The sequence below is a fragment of the Rhinatrema bivittatum genome, chromosome 19 (genome assembly GCF_901001135.1).
Source record: "Rhinatrema bivittatum chromosome 19, aRhiBiv1.1, whole genome shotgun sequence".
Classification (NCBI taxonomy): domain Eukaryota; kingdom Metazoa; phylum Chordata; class Amphibia; order Gymnophiona; family Rhinatrematidae; genus Rhinatrema; species Rhinatrema bivittatum.
The window spans coordinates 26,999,139-27,021,993 of NC_042633.1; the positions used below are offsets into that span (position 1 = coordinate 26,999,139).

General features: G+C 43.9%; 1 protein-coding gene across 1 annotated transcript in view; it reads right to left on the reverse strand.

Annotated features, from left to right (window-relative positions):
• The window catches only part of ATP13A1 (ATPase 13A1), a 90,596-nt gene that overhangs the window by 54,662 nt on the left and 13,079 nt on the right, over positions 1–22,855 (reverse strand). Inside the window, exons 4-9 of the mRNA XM_029584908.1 lie at positions 22,094–22,166; positions 20,053–20,208; positions 11,832–11,901; positions 7,744–7,850; positions 6,435–6,564; positions 1,993–2,048 (exon numbers count right to left, since the gene is read on the reverse strand). Of these exons, the coding sequence (XP_029440768.1) occupies positions 1,993–2,048; positions 6,435–6,564; positions 7,744–7,850; positions 11,832–11,901; positions 20,053–20,208; positions 22,094–22,166 (592 nt within the window). The remainder of the gene's footprint in view (positions 1–1,992; positions 2,049–6,434; positions 6,565–7,743; positions 7,851–11,831; positions 11,902–20,052; positions 20,209–22,093; positions 22,167–22,855) is intronic.

Here is a 22,855-nt window from a genome sequence, read left to right on the forward strand (position 1 = left end):
ACAGGCAGGCTGCACTTTCCTCTTCCGCTACTGGCATTTCAAAGTCTGTCAATGACAACCTTTTTTTTATGGGGATGGGGGGGGGGGGGGGGGGAATAGCACCACTCCCTGGCTAATAAAAAAAAATCAGGGAGATGCCCACAAAGGTCAGTGACTAGCCAATGGGGCTTCCCTGATCTTTCCCTCTCCCTCCAAATAAAGAAAGCAATTCACAGGGCCCCAGCAGACACGGAGAGGGAGAGAATACACAACCACCACAGAGCACTTAAAAACTAAATCCACCTTTCTTTACAAATTGCAAAGGTATTTCTAAGCAAGAGATTGCCAAAGGAGAAAGTCGTTACTGGCATTGACATTTTTAGCATAGCCAAAGACTACTGTAGGCTTTCAGAGGCTTGACATGGAGCAGTCTGCACCTCAAAAGCTTCTTAAAGCTGACAAATTGCTTTGGTTTAAGTACAGAGCTCATGTCTGAGGCAGGAGCCGAATGAGTGATGCTACCATGGCAGTACCTACACAGAGGGAGGGAACGATCAGGGGTCAGGGCGGCTCGATTCCTGCCAGGTCTCCCCCCCTTGTCCCCCAGCACCGCTCCTTGAAGATCCTTACTGACACATAATGCAGGGGTTCTAAACACACAACTCATGCCAATTCTCTGCTTGCCTCGCGACCTCCTCGTTTGAAATGCAGGAGGTCTCCTGCCCCATGCACCGGGCAGCTGTATGCCCACTGGAAACCTGCAGGAGGATCCAAGAGGAAGAGAGAACCGAGAATGCTCAGTTTATAGCATGCTCAAGCCATCTAGCTGGCCCTTGATCATCAACCTGCTCGGGCTATTTAGCCAGTGCATTTTCGGTTTTCCATGCACATCGGTGTGAGCACACTATTCCTGACATTTTTTTTTCCCCATCTGCAAGCTAAATCTTTTTGTTCCAATCATTAAGGAGCTTTTTAATGTGTCCATTACGTGGTTTTTTCCCCCCAAGCACATGCTAAAATTGGTTTTACACAAGTTTTATTCCACAGACTCCTATATGTTGCTGTTGGCATTTGAATGCATCTCATTCACAGAAACTTAGAATAGGACGGCAGATAAGGATCCATCGAGTCTGTCCAACGTTTTGCAGTGCTACAGACTTCATTGGATCTCTTTTCCCCTTGCTACTTTGTGCTAAGGATCCTCATGCTTTTTATTTTTTTTAATTCTATTACTGTTTTAGCCTCCCTCGCGGCCGACTACCCCTAACCCAGAAAGCTCTCCCATACATCCTGCCACCCTTTCTGTGAAGAAATATTTCCTAGTACCACGCCAGATTTTATCCCCTTTCCACTGAAGAATGCCTGCTTGTTCTATACTATTTATAACTGAGGTTGCTACCATATCCTCTCCTCTTTGCCTCTGCTCTACAATATACATGTTTTGGTTCTTAAGTTTCATCTCATTGATGAAGACCCTACGCCAGTGTGGTGGCCCCTTCTCTGGACCACCTTCACCCTGTCTATATCCTTTTGGAGGTACAGTTTCCAGAACTGCACAAGACAATATACAACTTGCAATCTTATTAACAAAAAAACAACCACCATCAGTAAATGGGCAAATTCTCAAGAACTAGCAAAACAAAACAAGGCTGAAAATCCACTCAGTTCAAACCACAATAAATGCTATTATTTAACCAGCAAGCCAAGAATTTTGTTTTTAAATCTGATTTGAGCAGAAAGTTTTTGTTTTTTTTCAGTCTTTCCCACAAGGTTAGATTTTGAATGTTTACCCAAAAGACACAAACTATGCCCAGTGCAAAATTCAGTGCATCGCTGCAGCTTCTCCTCGGGAACATCAAAGCAGAAACCCCCTTGGTCTTTTCATGTTTGTTTGAGAAATGCTGCAAGATTTTTTATTATAAAATTCTAAAGTCAAAACAAACCTCCTCTTCTTGAATGTTCCTGCAATATATGACTGAAAGAAAGCAAACATTCAAGACATTTTTTCCATACCTGAGAAGTGTTGAAGCCAGTCCTTAAAACATACGCCACACAGCCATTGTCGACAGCTATGAAATGAAGAGACCAAATAAGTAAGCCTGCTTTATTGCTTTGTTTTTTTTTTCTATTTTCCTCATTTTACCAGTCTCCCTTTTGAAAATGTAAAGCTAGAGTTATAGATTTATTTAATGTCCTCCCCGTCATTAAGTCAAATTTGATGATACTAGGTTTGCTGTTGCCAAACGGCCCCACCACCGTTACCCTCTTGTACCAAATCCAGTGTCCCTTAAGAATTAAAGTCTAAAATGGATCCTCCCTCTCGTCAGTTCCCAAACCAACTGCTCCATGTAGTAGTCATTTATTTCATCTAGAAACTTAGCTTCCCTAGCATGTTGTGATGTTACATTTACCCAAATACTGGGGTAACTGCCATCTCCCATTATTACTATGCTGCCAAATGTATTAGTTTCCCTAATCTCTGTTACCATTTCATCGTCCATCTGTTTATTTTGGCCAGGTGTATGGTAATATACCCCCACCGCTACACTCTTCCCCATCACACATGGAATTTCCACCCATACAGATTCTACTGTGCATTTAGTCTCTTGCAGGACCCACCTGCAGGAGACTAAATCCCCAGTGAATTTGCACCCTCGTACAGCAGTATCCCATTGGTTATTCTCCATCCATCAAGCCTTTGGAGATGCCAAATTATGTCTACTACTTAATTCCGTATTCTACATTCTAATTCTCCCATCTTTCTTTTTAGACTTCTGGCTTTGAAATGTCTGAAAGGCAGGCTATAAATCTAATAATAATATTCTTGCATGAGTCATATTGATTTCTGCAGGGAGGTTAGTGCACCACCTTGTGACTTCACAGTTATAAGCCAGTCATTCAAATAAGGGAAGACTTGGATGCCCTGATGCCACAGATGCACTGCTACTACAGCTAAACACTAGATGAAGACCCTTGGTGCTGCTGACTGGCCAAACAACAGTACTTTGTAATGAAAGTAGGAAAAATCTACTGTAAAGCGTAGGTATTGCCACTGGGAGAGATGGATGGGAATATGAGCATAAATATTTTTTTTTAGATCCAGAATGCACATCCATTCCCCATTCTGGATGAAGGGGAGGATTGTTTTGAGGAAATTCATTTTGAATTTCCCAGAGAATACGTCGGTTCAGGCGTCTTTAATCCAGGATTAGTCTCAGTCCCCCAGATTGTTTGGGATGAGGAAGCAGCAGGAGTAGAACCCCTTAGCCATGGTGATGCAGATGGCTTGATTCTAGCACCTACTATTGGAGGACTGACTTCACCAACAGGCAGAGTTGCGTCGAGAGCGATAAGGATTGAAGGCTGAGCAATGAGGAAGCATGGGTAGCCGGGAGAAAACACAAGTGGCATCCACAATCCTGAGAATCTGGCAATGTTGGGTGATCTTGTACTACTCCCCCAGGTAGTGCTGGATTCTTTCCCTCATCACAGTAGACAATTGCTGGATTCAGAATAAAGGTCAAAAACGTAGTCCAGGCTTGGGCTGGACTTGCCCTGTATATTTTTGCTGACAGCATGCCTGCTGTGAAGTGAAAGGCGGAAGTTGCTGCTGTTGCGGAAGTAGAGACGGCATCCTGTATCGCTGGAACTGCAGAAGGGGTGTCTCTGAAAATATGGTCTTTTCAAAGCGTAGCAAATACAAAATACACGTTTGGGCACAATGTTACCAGTCCCTGTGTAGTGACTCCTGATGAAGCACCTTGTTGTTGCGAAACATCGGCCGCTGTCGCGTCAACCACAAGAGATTTACTCACGGGCACAGACAGGCAGACTGTAGGAAAAATATCATTTTGTCAAAAACATCGAAGCACTTTTGTGATCCTCTTAACCGCAAATGATTGAAAGGACTGGACGGCTTTGATTATTACAAAGCACGTTTGTCAGGCTTGCCGATGCGGTTTTAATATATAATACACAAAATTGATACAAAAAAAAAATCTAAAAAATAATATTGGTTTGGTGAAAAGCGGTTTAAATTTTGGATTGGCAGATTCCTTTTGTATTACTTGCATTGTGCGTGCAGGATAGATTTCGGCTCTTTGTTTTATTTTATTTTTAAAAGCGCAGACCATCTGCCCTTGCAGAAGGCAGCAGTTCCAGTCCCAGGGAAAGGGAGTGCGCTGCCACGTGCTATTCTTTAAATTTGTGCTAAGTGTTTCCCCCGTAAAGGTCATCATCCAAGCAGGACACGTCCGCCAACTTTTGGTGGGCTACTGCCTCTCAACCAGGCCACGCAGCGAGCTCCAATGGAGTTTGAGGAGAACCATGCGGCAGTATTGAACGTCTCAGACAAAACTATTAAGATGGCATAAACACTCTTCAGCCTCTAGAAGAGGCTGAGGGTATGAAACTGCTTTCACCAGCTGCAAGAAAAGATTTCAGTTTTTGTATACAATCATACGAGTGTTGTCCTATGTCAAACTGGTCAGCTGGAATATGTGCGTTAAGCATGGAGCTTTTGAAACATCTTTTTGGCACAGTTGTCCAACAGCCTGGGATCCTACTTTAATATATACTCATTTTCTTCGCTCTTTTAATTTTTATTTTATTTATTTAACATTTTTTCTATACCGACCTTCAAGGTTGAATACCATATCAGGTCGGTTTACATCGAACAGGGGTAGATCAGTATAACATAACGTAACATAAGGAACAACTTTTTTATAATTAGCGGAGACAAAAGCAGAGAAGCAAAAGTTACATAATAACAAGGACCTTGAACTTGGAAGCTGGTTCAGCTTCCAAGTTTAAGTTTAAGAGCCAATTCCACAGCTACTGATTGATAGGGCAACTGTACCATTCCAAAGCCTAGGGATTTTTGAAGTCTGTATTTCAAGGTGCATTTCCCCACTTTTGTCTGGGATGGCAGCTGGCTCCACTAGTGTTTCTAGAATTTGGAGGAGACCCAGAATGTCGGCGGGAAGATCTTTGTCTTTTATGCACGTTTACTCGGAGCACGTTCCCCAACTTGTCCAGAAACCCGGAGCAGGAAAGGTTTTCTGGTGGAGACGAGTGTTCCAGAGGGGAGACCTTATCAACCCTTCCCATCAGCACCTAGAGGTGAGGGAACAGTAATGCAGGAGCCCAGAGATGACGATGGAAGGATATAGCCCTGGCATACATCCTTTGATTGGCTGGAATCCACTGCAAATGAATGCCTTGGGCTAGAACCACCTTGTGGGAGTTCTGATAGAGCCTCCAGGTGGACTAGAGATACCGGACTCTTCCTTGTAGGGGTAAAGCAGATATCATGGAAGGGAGACCCACCTTTTATTCTGCCACTCCAGAGGTAAAGAAATCTTTCACTAACTCCACTATTTGGCAGAGAGGAGGACGTGCCCTCTGACCTCGCGTGGGTGGCGGACATCCGATACTGGAATCAAATCTTGTACATCCTCAGGACTCTGGTTGATGGGACATTAGAGGAACTAGAAAATAAATAGGATCTGGTGTTTTGAGGAGCAGGGGTATGAAATCCCCTTCTACTCTCGTTAATCTTGGTCACATATGCAACTGTGTAGGGAGTCCTGCGGCAGGGTGCGCCATTGACTCATTTACTGGTCAAAGGCATCAAGGAGCAGTATTCCGGGGCTTGACGGCACCAGCTCACTGTGCATTGATAATGCTGGCAATTCCCCGCATGCCGACGCGCTCAGCCTGTGCCTGGCAGCGCAGATAGTTCTGCGGCATAGCACTTTTTTCTTCGACGCATTCCTGCTCTTAGTACTCTAACCCGAGGATCCAGCCTGTTCCACGAATGGGGGAGATATTTTGGAGGAGGTCCTGCTCACATCCCAGTCCCAATGAAGCAGACTAGGCTGCACCTTCTCCGATACTTTTGCAAGTTCCTCCATTGTCCAGGCCCTCTCTGTTTTTGGGTTCACGGGGTTATCTGTCCACAACCGTAACAGTTAGCCTGGTCGTGGTCTGGTCCCAGAGGTCATGTCCATCAGTGGTGGATATTTTCTTTCCACACAGTCCTTGAATCCACAGACTGATCTTTTTCTTCCTGGGCATTCTGAAGAAAAATAATGTTTTTTGTTTGTTTTTTTTTAATTGGCACTGAAAAATGTTGTTCAGGGGATGCTGAGGCAGCGAAGCAATTTTAAAGAAAAATTGGCTCAGTATTTTTACAGAAAAACAGAGAGATAGAGGTACACGTGCATTCTGGTGCTCAGACGAAAAAAAGACTGAGGGGTTCATGAGGCAACGCTAGAGCAGGAATTCCCACACATACTCAGTAGAGTAGAAGTTCTATCATCTGTGAGAGAGGTCCATTCCGTGCCAGCGGATGACATTGCCCACATCTAATGGCTAATTCAGCCCTGCTTATTGATGGACAAAAAAAAAAATCTTGCTCTCTCTAATATTGCTATACTGACGGAGGTACTCACATTTCAACCCGGTGCTGGCTTTCGGAGGTGGAGTGTGCTGGACTACTTTGGTTCCCCCAAATATGACATGCAGCCTGGAGTCTGTCTGCATGTCCAGGACATGCACGGGATCAAGATCCTCAATTGGCTCCTGAAACACAAAGCCCACAGCTCAAAACACGGTTCAGGCCAAAGCCTAAGGAACGTGATTAATATTCACCCAACAGGCACTCTCCGAGACAAAAAGGTTATGAATTGCAAACAGCGCAGGCAGTAACACAGTGTAGGCCAAAGCCTTCATTCCTCCTCTCTTTAAAGCACTACCAGTAAGTGCACATTATAAAAGGGTGAGGGGAAACCAAACATCTTGGCTCCAGTGATGACAACCTGACATACTGTTAAGGTTAACAAGTGCCAGGTCATCAAGGACAGGTTGAGTCAGTCCCAGTTTCCCCCCCCCCTCCCCCACTGCATCTATGGACTTGTAGGATCCAAATTTATCTCTGAAAGCCCAAAGTCGTAATTTGGTAAAAAAACTCAGGACTGGTTCAACTTGTCCTTGATGACATGGAACTGGTTAGCAACTCTATGTTGCATCAAGAGCTCAATCTACTGTCATATTTAAGGAACAAAAATAGCTAGTGAAAAGCTGAAAAGGAAATGATGTAAAACTCATTGAACCAAACTGTCTTTTCCCATTGTTCTGAAAGGAGGTGTATGCTCCAGCCCCCTCCTTCTCTGCTTCTGGAGTGCATTTAACATCCTGGCCAGATATATCAAAGGGTTTTCCTATAGGCACATATTGCGCCCTTTCTTCTCTCTTTGCTATCAGAACATCGCAAGACGTTCTCAGCAAAGGGCAATTTGAACATAAAATCTTTCCGCACAAAGTGCCTTTACCTTAGAAGGGGAAAAGTATATTTGAACCAAAAAGAACAGAAGTAAGGTCAAAGGAAAATTAGTTCTTACCTGTTAATTTTCGTTCCTGCAGTACCACGGATCAGTCCAGCAGGTGGAGACAGACCAAAACTGAAAGGGTATCCTATATCAGGACAGAGCCTACCCTGCAGCCCTCCATTCTCTATACAACTACTTTGTGTTTTTAAATAATTAGATTCTTAAGAAAAACTCAAGCTATAGGCAATCAATCATGTATCCAGGCTTGATACTCAATAGGCCTTCCTGTGTTTTATTTGAAAAATCCTAATTTCTTATGGTTGGGGAGATGAGCAATAAGCATCACCTGTCAAATAATGCTGTGCAAGTCTGTCTGGGGAGCTGGAAGCGGGAGGCACAGATATTACAGTGGAAACAAATCATATCATCTTGCCTTCATCTGTGGCACCGATTCTCCAGTTAGCATGGCTTCGTCTACAATGCACCTTCCCCGCAGCAGCAGCACATCACATGGAACCAGGTTCTCGTGGGGAGATCGGCCTGCAAGCAAAGCATTGAAGGATGAAGCTGTTTAAAAGCAGGAGGAACACACGTCCATTTTACAAGATCTCTTTTCACTGGGCTGCAATCGTAAGGAATTGTATAATCTGAAAACCTTCATCTGTGGAGAGGTTTCAAAAGTGGCCTAAATCCGAAGCAGGAACAAAGCTCAAAGACTGCGATACGAGGCATTCAGAACAAGTTAATGTCAGTCCCTCTTTTCCCTCTTACAGTTCTCCAAGATCATCCCCAAAGTTCCTCTCCTCGTCTTTCTCAGTTCCAGAGATTTATCACCTCCGGGCAATCTTGACTCCTGATTAGAGCCTCACCGCATAAGCCAAAAAAAGGTCGCACACATGCCGACATACAAACATGCTTTCATACACACCATGTAAACATCGGTTTGCTTTCAGCACTAGTAATCCCTAATCATTTCTGGATTTTTTAAAAAAAAGTTTAATCTACTGGGCCTTTTAGTTACAGAAAACACTTCTTCCTGTTCTCTTCTGGGGATCCTCAAAGATAAGCCACTCCATCCCAACCTTGGCCTTCTCCTACTAAACTGTATTTTTAGGGACCTCTTTCTGTCCCTTCCTCTCCTCTTAAAGGGCATAGCCATTTCACAAGGCAATGGAGAAACTGCTTACCTGATAATTTCGTTTTCCTTAGTGTAGACAGATGGACTCGGCTCCGTCTCCCATCTGCTAGCAGAAGAGCACATAACCCACTGGTCCGGAGTCCATCTGGCTACGCGCTAGGAAATACCTGATTCCTCGACTACTGGCCCCCTTCCTCCTTTCACAAAGTGAAGCCTTGGTCCTTGACCTCTTTTCCACACATGGGACTATCACCCAGACCAAACAGAACCAATGTTGGTTCAAATGACGTCAGGATGAGGAATGGGAGCCTCATTTCCTAAGCCATCAAGTGGCACCAGTAACCCAAGATCTATTAAGTAAAGAGTCTTTGTATTGAGTCTAATGTAAGAACATAAGAACCTGCCATACTGGGTCAGACCAAGGGTCCATCAAGCCCAGCATCCTGTTTCCAACAGTGGCCAATCCAGGCCATAAGAACCTGGCAAGAACCCAAACACTAAGTCTATTCCATGTTACCGTTGCTAGTAATAGCAGTGGCTATTTTCTAAGTAAACTTAATTAATAGCAGGTAATGGACTTCTCCTCCAAGAACTTATCCAATCCTTTTTTAAACACAGCTATACTAACTGCACGAACCACATTCTCTGGCAACAAATTCCAGAGTTTAATTGTGCGTTGAGTGAAAAGAACTTTCTCCGATTAGTTTTAAATGTGCCCCATGCTAACTTCATGGAGTGCCCCCTAGTCTTTCTACTATCCGAAAGAGTAAATAACCGATTCACATCTACCCGTTCTAGACCTCTCATGATCTTAAAAACCTCTATCATATCCCCCCCTCAGTCGTCTCTTCTCCAAGCTGAAAAGTCCTAACCTCTTTAGTCTTTCCTCATAGGGGAGCTGTTCCATTCCGCTTATCATTTTGGTCGCCCTTCTCTGTACCTTCTCCATCGCAATTATATCTTTTTTGAGATGCGGCGACCAGAATTGTACACAGTATTCAAGGTGCGGTCTCACCATGGAGCGATACAGAGGCATTATGACATTTTCCGTTTTATTCACCATTCCTTTTCTAATAATTCCCAACATTCTGTTTGCTTTTTTGACTGCTGCAGCACACTGAGCTGACGATTTCAATGTGTTATCCACTATGATGCCTAGATCTCTTTCTTGGGTTGTAGCACCTAATATGGAACCTAACATTGTGTAATTATAGCATGGGTTATTTTTCCCTATATGCATCACCTTGCACTTATCCACATTAAATTTCATCTGCCATTTGGATGCCCAATTTTCCAGTCTCACAAGGTCTTCCTGCAATTTATCACAATCTGCTTGTGATTTAACTACTCTGAACAATTTTGTGTCATCTGCAAATTTGATTACCTCACTCGTCGTATTTCTTTCCAGATCATTTATAAATATATGGAAAAGTAAGGGTCCCAATACAGATCCCTGAGGCACTCCACTGCCCACTCCCTTCCACTGAGAAAATTGTCCATTTAATCCTACTCTCCGTTTCCTGTCTTTTAACCAGTTTGTAATCCATGAAAGGACATCGCCTCCTATCCCATGACTTTTTACTTTTCCTAGAAGCCTCTCATGAGGAGCTTTGTCAAACACCTTCTGAAAATCCAAGTATACTACATCTACCGGTTCACCTTTATCCACATGTTTATTAACGCCTTCAAAAAAGTGAAGCAGATTTGTGAGGCAAGACTTCCCTTGGGTAAAGCCATGCTGACTTTGTTCCATTAAACCAAGTCTTTCTATATGTTCTGTGATTTTGATATTTAGAACACTTTCCACTATTTTTCCTGGCACTGAGGTCAGGCTACCCTTAAGAGAAACAGGGGGGTAGCCTGCATGGAGCGGCAGTTACTACCCTTAAGAGAAACATGGGGGTAACCCACACGGAGCAGCAGTTACTACCCTTAAGAGAAACAGGGGGGTAGCCTGCATGGAGCAGCAGTTACTACCCTTAAGAGAAACAAGGGGGTAGCCTGCATGGAGTGGCAGTTACTACCCTTAAGAGAAACATGGGGTAACTTACACAGAGCAGCAGTTACTACTCTTAAGAGAAACAGGGGGGCAACCTGCACAGAGCGGCAGTTACTACCCTTAAGAGAAACATGGAGGTAACCTGCACAGAGCGGCAGTTACTACCCTTAAGAGAAACACAGGGGTTAGCCTGCACGGAGCGGCAGTTACTACCCTTAAGAGAAACACAGGGGTTAGCCTGCACGGAGTGGCAGATAGTACCCTTAAGAGATACAGGGGGGTAGCCTGCATGGAGTGGCAGTTACTACCCTTACGGGAAACAGGGGGGTAGCCTGCATGGAGCAGCAGTTACTACCCTTAAGAGAAACAGGGGAGTAGCCTGCATGGAGCGGCAGTTACTACCCTTACGGGAAACAGGGGGGTAACCTGCACGGAGTGGCAGTTACTGCCCTTAAGAGAAACAGGGGGGTAGCCTGCAGGGAGCAGCAATTGATAGCTAGGGAAAGAATTGCTGGGATTAGAAGGAAAAGGACTGAGTGGAAGATAAACGGGTTCAAAAAGGAAGGAACGAGGGGATCCTGGATTGGGGAAATGGAACCAGATCAGAAGAGGGAGGGATGAGTCAGGCACCCCCATCCTTCTCAACACTCATTCCTTCTTTCACACTCATCTGTTCTCCTGATTCATAGCCCCTCCAATCACCTCCTCAGATCCCCACACTTGTCCCCAACCCCTTCACTCATTGTCCACCCTGCTCCTCAAATCCCCTCATTCCCTCTTGCCTTATTTTAAAAAATTGGTATAGCACTTAGACAACATTGAAGGCTGTTCATTCTTCCGCCCCCACACTCCCTCCAATTACTCCAGCATCCCTCCACCCCAGCCCCTCATTCCTTCCCCCTCCTCCCCACACACTTTCGGATCTCCCCTCACTCCTCCTCCCCCCCCCCCCATTCCATTCACTTACCTCTTTTCAACCCACCCCCCAAGCATTTCTATTCAAACCTTCCCGAGTATTCCTCACCTGCACCCCCCCCCTCCCCCTCCCAATGGTGATTGGCAGCAGGAAGAGAGCAATGGCAGCACATCAGGCTGCTTACTCCTCTCGTCACTAGGTCCCGACTGCAGTTTTCAACAGTGTGGCTGAACACATAAGCCACTCGGTTGAACGATGCAGTCAGGCCTCGGTGGCAAGAGAGGAGGAAACAGCCCAATAGGCTCTGACTGCTCTCCTCCTTGATGCCAGATCTGTGCTGGGGAGGAGGAAAGTATCAGAATGCATTGCCTCCAGGCTCCTGCAGCCTATCCAACGGCTGTGAAATCCCAGGCGCCCAGGGGCCTGCCTATAGGGAATGCTCTGCTGGGGGTGTGGGCGATACATTACCTATGGACACGATATCGCCGGGTATGATCTCTTCACTGGAGATTGGTCTCCACTTTCTGTTTCTGTAAACCTAAGGAGCAAGGAGGATAACAAAGAATCAAGCTCAGCAACAAATTCTCAATTAAATTACCACTTCTTGTGTGCATCCTCAATCTGCAAGCTGCACTCAGTCTTTTAAAAAGATGTTTTTATTCAAACAGGTTTTCAACTTAAACAGTTAACAGGGCAATTAGAAGCTTTGTACAATTGGGTCTTTGGATACAGCACCACCATGGCTACATTGGGGCGAGTCATTTGGTTTTGATTTATCAATCGTATCGGCTTTTTAATATCTAACTGGAGCTCATTCTCCACGATATGCTGATATGGCTGTGTCACACTTTGAATGAGGCTTCACCTGTATTGTATTTTTGTTGTTCGTATGATTTTAAGTATGTTCGTTGTATCCCCCCCACCACAAACGTAGGATGTGTTAAATGAATATAAAATAAATATAAAAAAAAAATAAAAGCGGTCCATATTCACTAGGAAGTTTAGTGGACAAGTAATCCAGCCAATGTTAAGTTGGATATCTTGTCCTGGATATTCAGCGAGATAAACGTCCTCCTGAACATCCCCAATTTAGTTTGTCCAGCTAAACCATGAGCCGGATAACGGTAAACAGACAGAAATTCTTTTGAATATCCGGCTATGTTTAAAGCTATCCAGCTAATCTCAGCCAAGTAACTAGAGACTTAACTGGCTATATTCAAACAACTATAGCTGGTTAATTGCAGAAGAAAGAAAGAAAGAAAAAAAGAAAAAGAAAAGCCCCAACCAGCCCCTCCCTCGCAGGCTGTACCTGCCGCCTGCTCCCGAAAATGCCCTGCATTGCCCGGTTTACTAAAATGGCCAGGGTCTGTGACTCTCTCTCCCTGGTCCAATTTATGTTTATTCAAAAACACTCTCTCCAAGTCTCCCCCCCCCCCTACTTATTGTACCTTATAATTCTGGTTTTCTTCAGCCCGGATCATGGAAGCCTCCTACCGCGACCCGGGGGGAGATCATTTTATTATGTCCCTTATTGCTATGGTTTAACGATTGTGCTATTCTGGGATGCATAACAGTTTTAATTTGAAACATTAAAAAACAGATGAGTTTTGTCTGATCACTCATGTTTTCTTAAAATGCTACACATCTTACAAATTCTGCCAGCGGTATGTAAACTTATGAGCACAACTGTATACAGACTGTGGCTTTTCCCCACAGATTACCCCAGAGCTTTGCCTGCTGTAATTCACTACATCGGTGAAACTGCAAGTTACTCAGCACCACCTGCTCCGTTACTGTGAAGCAGGAGTCTGGCCAAGTATCCCTTGAAATAACTAAAGCTAAGACCTTCTTTACCCTATTTCTGCCAGAGTATATCTCATGGAGACATCCGAGAGACCTCTGGGTTCTCACCGTCGTCCACCATTCAGTTTTTACTGGACTCATCCTGTGGTGTTAAGACAGATCCTGACTTCTAGAGGAGTGGCTAGGAACAGTTAGGTGTGAGATAACACTGACCTAACTACCTTTCAAGCTGGGTTAATTAGTTTGGCAATTGCATAATTAACAAGTGCAAAGTTGGGCTTGGAGATCATGCATACAAGTTCTGTTTCTCTTTCATTACAGTGTTTTGCACTGTGAAACTAAAACTAAAACCAACAAAAAAGAACAAATATCTGTTCTGTATTAAACCTTGCTATACTTATGCTGCTACAATGAAACTAGTAAACTCCTATCATAAGGTTTTCAGATAAGTTCTTTTAATCAATTGTAGATGTCCACACCAGATATTCCTACCGTTCTGCATTTCTGCCAGAAGTTAGGTAATATGCTAGCTGGAAAAAGGCACTGTACTTCTTGAGTTGAAGGTTTTGCTGATTTTGGTAGAGGCTGAGATCCAGGCTTGAAGGGGCTCCCCTCAGGTGCTAAGAATGACAGGGCTGACGTCTGCTGGATACTGAAATGCCTGCAGCAAGTACTGAGGGGTTTGACTGCTCTGTCGAGGAGGACCCCTCCCACCCCAGCCCTTGCTGCAGTTGATAACTTCTAATGTGGACAAGCACAAAAAAAAACAAAAAACGTTTGCTTACCCCTGCCCTAGAGAACCTTTCCAAACCATCAATTTCCTCAAATCACACCCTCACATAAGAATTGCAATACTGGGTCAGACCAAGATCCATTGAGTCCAGCATCCTGCTTCCAACAGTGACCAATCCAGGTCACAAGTCTCTGGCAGAAAACAAAGTAGGTCTAATTCCTGTTACTCACTTGAACAACTTGAACAACACTTGAACAATTCTTGAACAACAACAAAATCCTCTCCCCATATCAGTTCGGGTTCAGAAAAGCCCGCAACACTGTAACACTCTTAATCACACTTACAGACACCATCCTCACAAGTCTGGATAAAAAACAACCAAGTCTTCTCATTCTCCTCGACCTTTCTGCGGCTTTTGACACGGTGAACCACGCCTATCTTTTAGATCGTCTATCGGACATCGGCGTCAAAGGCACCGCCCTAAGCTGGTTCAAGTCATTCCTTCAAAACAGGACCTACAAGGTCAAAATCAACAGTGAAGAATCCCTACCTGTCGGCTCTACGTTGGGAGTTCCCCAGGGCTCTTCGCTATCCCCAACCCTCTTCAATATCTACCTCCTCCCTCTCTGCCATCTCCTCACTAGTCTTAATCTAATCTTCTATCTGTACGCAGACGACGTACAAATTCTCTTACCAATTACCAAATCATTAAGCAAAACCCTCGAGTTTTGGGACACCTGCCTCAAGTCAATAAACAACCTTCTATCAAGCCTTAACTTGATCCTGAACACAAAAAAGACGGAATATCTACTTATCTCACACGACGGCAATTTCACACAGTTTAACCCACTTCCTGCAACCCTTCCTTCCTTCTCCTCCGAAGTCAGAAATTTAGGAGTCCTCATGGATAAACAACTTAACTTCAAAAGCTTCATCAACACCACCACCAAGGACTGCTTTTTCAAACTCCAAGTTTTAAAACGACTCAGACCTCTCCTCCACTTCCAAGACTTCCGTACAGTACTTCAGGCAATCATTTTCTCAAAGATAGACTATTGCAACTCACTCCTGATCGGCCTCCCTGCAAATACTATCAAGCCATTACAGATGGTACAAAATGCCGCTGCCAGGATTCTAACCAGATCCAAAAAATGGGACCACATCACCCCCATTCTGAAGATCCTCCACTGGCTCCCTATCAATTTCAGAATACTGTTCAAAGTTCTAACCATCACCCACAAAGCAATTTTCAACATCACACCTTTGGATCTCAAGTTCCCTCTCAGACTGCACTTACCATCCAGGCCGGTAAGAGCAGCATATAAAGACACCCTCCAAGTTCCCTTTCAAAAAACAACTTCAGGAATGAGAGCCCTCTCAGCGTCTGGTCCAAAACACTGGAATTCTCTCCCTCCAGACCTACGGCTAGAACACTGCCCGGTTACTTTTAAGAAAAGACTCAAAACCTGGTTGTTCAATCAGGCCTTTTCCCATTCAGATAATCCTCTGAATTAAATTCCTCCCCGTTCCTCAGCAGTATTTACACTTTTCCTATTCATTTATATCTCCTTAGTCAAAAATTTCATGTTCAGATTTGCTCCTCTACTTAGCTCCTGTTGCCTTCACTACGGTTCACATACCTAATCCTCACTCCACTAGCCGTTTATTATATTTGTACAGTGACACCCTTATGCCCCTCTGTTCCAAGATTTCAGTTTGGTGCTATACCTTAGCGTCAACCCCTAGTTTTCTGTTGCTTAGTCCAAGACCTAAGCCTCTGCGATCACATATGTATTATATTTACGCTCTTTGAGACATTGTTTTCTGTACAAATGTTAAATGTTATTCTGCTTGTTTTTGGTTAATAAGATATTTTATTTTAGTTCTTTGTAATTGTTCCACATTTGAAGCTCTGTCAATGTTCAATGTAATTGCTTTCATTTACTGAAGCACTGTTTCTGTTCAATGTAAACCGAACTGATTTGTAAACCCTTACAAGAATTTCGGTATATAAAACTGTTAAATAAATAAATAAATACTCACTCCCAGGGATAGCAAAAGCTTTCTTTAGTCTACCATGCAAATGTGTTTATAGACCTTTCCTCCAGGAACTTGCCCAAACCTCTTATAAACCCTACTATGCTAGTTACCTTGATCAGGTCATCTGGAAACAGATTACATAACTTAATAGTGCACTGAATGAAAATGAACTTCCTACGATTTGTTTTGAATCTGCTGGTTGTTAGTTTCATGGAGTGTCCCCTTGTTTTAGTATTATTTGTTCTCTTTACCCATTCCACCCCACTTAGGAGTTTATAAACTTCTATCATGTCCCCCCTCAGCCATGTCTTTTCCAAGCTGTAGAGGTCTAGTCTGCATAGCCTCTCATTATGGAAGTGATATTCTATCCCATTTATTCTTGTTGCCCTCTTCTGCACCTCTTCTAATTCCACCCTGTCTTTGAGATGGGGCAACCAAATCTGCATGCAATATTCAAGATGGCTTGATATGGAGACAATATGATATTTTCTGCTTTAGTCTCCATTCTTTTTAGGGTCATTCCTAACATTGTTTGCTTTCTTGACAACCAGTAGCATGCACCAAAGGATTTCAACATATTGCCCACAAAAAGACTCCAAGGTCCCTTTCCAGAGTTATGACTCCCAATACAGACCCCCAGTGCTGTGTTCTTGTAGTTGAACTATTCTTCCCTATATGTATCAGTTTGTACTTTTCTACATTAAGTGTCATCTCTAGTCTCACAGGGTCCTTTCTAAAGTTCCTCGCAATCCGTTACGGTTTTAAAACTGTGAATAATTTTGCCATCGGCAAATTTGATCACCTCACTTGTCATGCCCCTTTCCAGATATGTACGGATATATTAAACACAGGTTCCAATACCGATCTCTGTGGTACTCCAGCAACAACCTTCTTCCATTTGGAAAGCTGACCATTTAAGCAGATATCGGGCACATTTGATTCATGCAGCTTGATGTACTTTAGCAACTAACGTGGAAATAGCTGCCAATGCTAAATCATTGACAAACCAAAAATCTATACACCTCCAAAATATACTTCCACGACACACGGAAGCGACAGCACGATAACATAGGAGCAGTTCAACCACTAGCGAGAGTCTTCAGTAACCCCATCCTTTTATTTAAGCCCCCTAATTTTCACCCATCCAACTCTCCCTATGTAAATAGCTCCCATTCCCTCCCCCCTCTTCTATTTTAACTTTTACCTCGGGCTCCCTGTTAGAGCCCCTCTAACTCTTGTTCCTGCTGGTTCTCCATCCCCATCTCCCCATTCGATGTACTTTCTACCTGCTGTTATAATGTAAACCGATATGATGTGTATTTTAATGTCGGTATAGAAAACTGTTAAATAAATAAGTAAATCTGACTATTCATTAAGTCCATTCACATCCCCTGAAGAAAGACCGTTACACGGTCAGAAACAAGGCCTTGTCGGGTGGACTTTTAAAAACGGTTTCTTACATAAGTCGGTATTATCATTACAATTTAGACATGCAACCACAGCAATCAATCTCCCAAAGATTTTATAGCGCACTCTATAAATTTAAAAAAATCATATAAGGTCGGAGGTGGAAAGTTTATGATTAAACCAGTTCAAAGGCATTACAAGCCAGTAATGCCCGAAAAATGTATGAAACATTCCACTTCCCCCTTTAAAAATTGTTGTCTATAAGTTTTGTTATTATAAGTAGTGCATAGAAATACAGCAGAGGTTTGTCCCCAAGCATTCAATATATCATCGAGTAAAAATATACGGACACTTTATATTTGAGTTTGGAATAATGCTAAATCATTGGCATAAGCAAGTTAATTTTTCAGTCAAAGTTATCTGTTGAGAAATGATGTAAACACGAGGAGAAGAGACCACATTTCTCCCATACTTAAAGACCTACACTGGCTGCCAATTCACTTCAGAATCATGCATAAGGCCATTACCACAATATTTAAAGCCATCCATCACCAAGCTCCACTAAACCTACAAATCCCACTCAGAAAACATACCTCCTCCAGACCTACTAGAGAAGCTAACAGAGACTCACTACATGTCCCCCCATGCCAAAACCTCCCGACATATATCATTCAGAGACCGAGCTTTCTCTACAGCTGGACCGTCTCTATGGAACTCCATTCCACCGGAACTTCGTCAAGAACCGTGCCTTCGAACATTCAGAAAAGGGCTCAAGACGTGGTTGTTCAAACAAGCATTTCCAGACCCTATCTGAATCGTATATTAACGACAACCACAATCAGACATTCTTATAATACTGTGAATAATGGCTCTTACCGTTAAGTTCCTTTAGACTTTCCTCCACCCAGTTTTAGCATCCTGTTTTATTGTAACTTCAGAGTTTTTCTTCATTACACTTGTTACAGTTCTGTTTTAGTTATTTATATTACACCCCCCTTGTCTAATGTAAACCAGCATGAAATGATACTAATCTTGAATGCCGGTATAGAAAAACGCTTAAATAAATAAATAAAATAAATACATTTGACATGAATGGATAAGGGGAGGTTATGACCCAAGCCAAATAATGGAACATTAAAAAGTGTATGAATTTTAAGAAAGCGTGCGGAGAGATGTTGATTAATGACAGGTGTGAAGTGGTATGTCTAAATGTTTTTGTAATGCTGGTCTGTTGAAGAGAAATAAAAAAAAACTGATGCCGATATTGCAGGGGGAGGAGGAGGAGGAGCGGTCACATCTTCCTGGAACACTGGAGGTTAACACGTGGGCCTTTGAAGGCTGTCACGATTCTCCTAACTGATGCAAGGATGAGCCATCCCCTCAGTGGGATCATGGGGGGGGGGGGGGGGGAGGGCGGATTTATGGCCACAGCCGCAATCTCCCTGCTTAGCAACTAGGAAGATTAAACTCAGCTCTGGGACAACCCAGAAAATCTTAACACTAAGTGCCACTTTTCTCTGTGGGTATTTTCAGTTAGGGAAGTGCTACGCCTCCGTGTCTTGCCAGCATCACATAACGATTTAATTAAAAACCTACTTGCAGTAACAGAACAAGTCACAAGGGAAGAAGATAGGGACCATACTTAAAACGCAATGAAATCCGAGGCGGGATAACCATTTTAAGGATTCCAACCCTCCCTCACCACCATAAATGAAAAGGTGACTTTAACTAAAGTATCTTTCTACCTAATTATCGCAAATCATTAAAAATTGTGACCGCTACATCCTTACAACATCGTAATGAAGCTAGAATGCAACCATGCGAGCTTAAAGCTAACAATTTGTGCACTTTTACTGAACAACCACCCAGTAAGACGAATCACTTCAGGTTTTTCCTCCAGTTGATCCTGCAGCCAGAGAATACTAAGAACTCACTTATCAAATATAATGATGCAGAACCTGACCATTCTGGTTTGGAAATAGGCCAGTAGCATGTGCCAATAGCTTGCATTCAACGATGCCCTAAAAGCAATAAGCAATGGGCTGAAAGCCAAGTTAAAACATCAATCTACTCCAACTTAAATAATTAGGCAGACTAATTAAGCACATTTAACGCACAATCCCATTCATTTCTGCAAATGACGCACAATAATTGTGTCTTCTCTTGATTTTGCAACAGAAATTAAATTATGAAATAAGCACATAGCCGATATATGAAGACACTTAATAAAACCCAACAGATTCTGATGAATTCATTTGCCTGGCATTTTTTCCAGCTTTTGTACCAGATTTGTTGCCCTTACAAGAAGTCCTCAGGCTCAAAGGGAGCGGGAACAACAATAAAAAATATTTCTTCCCAACGACTGAACGGAATGGCCAAAAATGACACCAGAATCCAAGAAAGCATGGGATACCATGAAGAGGATCTTTAGCTGTGAAGAACTGAAGTCCCCCAAGATCAAACTGTGGCCTATAACACTGCAGCAGGAAAGAAACGGAGCGGGCTAGATGGGACCTCACCTGCCATCATACTGTATGTTTCTATGAAGACCTGGAAGTTTACGATACCTCAGATTCTCACCGCTGCCCTAAACATTCAAGAATCCTCAGCAGACAGTAACACAGACATTTAATAATGCCTTCAGTTGCACCCAACACCCCTGCATTCCTCTTCAGAGGTTTCTTGACACACCAGCTGGGGACTCACCTGGATCATGTAGGGCTTGTTCCCCATCTTGCGAATCTCTGACATGTTTCTCATCTGCTGTTGCACCAGGGAGGCTTCAAAGGCCACCAACATGAAGAGGGTGAAGATACTGTAATACCAGTACTCATCCAGGCACCAGAGCCCAACACAAAACACCTGCAGAGGAAGAAAAACAAAAAAATGCCAGTACATCCCCAACACAATGATTTGAAAAGCTACCGCACCAGGGGTAACGCCCAAACTGATGGAACATCACATACAACTCTGCTCTAATAAAGAATATTACAGTAGTGATATCATGGGCTTCTCCCGTCTCACCCCCTGCATCCTTGTCAGTGCTGGTAAAACAATCTCCTAGGTTTGTGTGAAATTCTACCAGTAGCTTAGACAAGAAGGATGGCACGGGACGAATAGCTATTCGCTCTCTGTGAACTGACAGGTAGGGCTCCCTACAGGACAAGACCTGGCTCGCCAAGGTTCTTCTGGCTGAGCTTATTGCTAACTAGGAAGACTGGTTTCAATGTAAGGTCCTTTAATGTTACCCCTCGTGGGTATTACTTGGTGCTTCGGCGGCCGCATGTATTTCACTGCTCTTAAGAAGCATGCCATGTCAGGGTGAGACCTTAGAGAGCTTCCTTGTATTTGGCCTCTAAAACAAGCCAATGCTGCCATCTGCACTTTGCGTGTGTCCAGGGCTAACCCTTTTTCTAGGCCATTCTGCAGAAACTGTAAGATTTCCCTTGTTTTTGCTGCCTCTGGAGAAACTTTCTCTGCCTTGTGCACCACTCTTCAAAAACCTTCCAGACCCGACCATATGCTCGGAAAGTAGCATGCCTTCTAGACCGTAACAAGGTGGCCACTACTGCCTTGGAATAGCCTTTTTTTCCTCTAACCTGTCCCTCTCAAGAACCAAGTTGCAAGATAACGATGATCTGACTGACTTTCCCCACTTGACTGGGCCGTGCCCGAGCAGTTCTTGGCTTTCCCTAGCTTTAGTGGCGCATCTCTGCTCAGCCTCAATAGGTCCGCATACCATGATCGTCTGGAGCTACAAGAATAATCCACACACACCCCCCCCCCCCCCCGTGTTCTGCTGCTTTCCTCAGACAGAAGGCTGTCCTGAAAGGAGATTGGTCCTTTTCACTGACAAGTGTCAGTGAAAAGGACCAATCAGGAACAGTCCTGCTGATGGGGGGGCGCTCTGGCCAGGCTGTTGTGGACACACAACCAGTCTCTCCTGGGCGCCCGATACAGAATGCTAGGGACGCACAAACCATCCATTACGCTTCCCTTTGACTGCGGCAGCTCATTTGCCTGTTGCATCGAGCGCCCAGGATAGGTGGATGTGTGCGCATTCAAAAGACGTGCGCCCAGTTTTTTGTGCAATGATATTGCATGGGCTTGATAGAGTGACGTAAGCAGAAAAACAAAAAACAAAAAAAAAACATGGAAAACGTTCTCTGCCTCCCACCTATTGACAAGCAGGGGAATCCCTGCAGGGGTGGACTGGTCTGCAGGACGAAAAGGAAGAGGCCATTAGGCACAAGAGGCCTGCTTCATGCAAGGGATAGACAGAAGAGTACATGATTAGGAAAGGAGAATGCATGAGATAGGGCCAGACCAGGAGCACCGGTGAAAAGCCTTTTGAATAACACACAACCCCTGAAGGGACACGGAGCCAGGGAAGAGGATAGGGATGAGAGGATCATGGCAGACAGTAGAGCAGCCTACAGCAGCACCAGTGGGTGGAGAGCAGATTCAGTGCACAAAGATATATCCCATTGTGGTCATGTTATACGAGACCCAGTGACTTCTCAGCCTAGCAATGACAGCAGACACATCTCTGACCTGGAAACCCCTCTCTCCTCTGTCAGTAGGCACGTGTGACCCCCTCTGCCTCCAAAATGCCAATCATTTGAACAGCAGTATGCATGTGCACGTGCCAGAGCTACATCAGCCCTATAGAGGCTGCAGATAAGTCAAGAATCTAAGGAGCACCACGGAATGGGCTGCGAATTTCAGACCTCAAAGAGCTTCTTACCTGGAAGACAAAGAAAGGCGCCGTTGCTCTCTCCTTAAAAAGTTCCAGGAACTCTGGAACCACCATTTCCGCCCTGCAGAAGGAACATTGGTATTAACCCTTATGCTCTGTTTCTCAGCACTTCTGATAGCCAAGCCCTGACAGGACCCCCCCGCGGTCCATTAAATGGACACTCAGCGCCCCTCCCCCCCCCGTTGCCTCCCGACAGCAAGAGCGAGCAAATTCTCTGGCAGCCTTTTCAAAACTCTACAGCGACTGTGTGGCAAATAGACAGAATTCGGCCTAAAGTTTCACATCTGACTATGCAAAAAAAAAAAAAAAAGGGTCATTTCTTATTAAAAAAAAAAACCATATTGCTTTTAAATATTTAAACTATATGCAAATAAAAAACGTACCACATGTAAAAAGCATTTTCTCAACCTAAGACATAAGTTCCAAACTTTTAACTGGGAAGGGTCCCTTCTGAATTGGAACAGCGCACCCATTTTTTCCTATCTTCTTGAGAAAGTCCCTGTCTTTCCGGTATATCAGCTTCTGTATGCTAGAAATGCCCCCAGGATCGGCAGTCTGCCATGCTGTTAAATTACCCAGAAAGCTGCGTGCACATATTGGACACATGGTCGCAGATATTAAAAAAAAAAAAATCAAAGCAAAAAGGGTTAAATTAGCACAAGGGGAAACGAGTCAGCAAGAGCGCCAGTCAGCAAGGCTTCTATAAACCGAGCATAAATGCCCGCTCTGCCTGCCGTGGGACACCGGCAG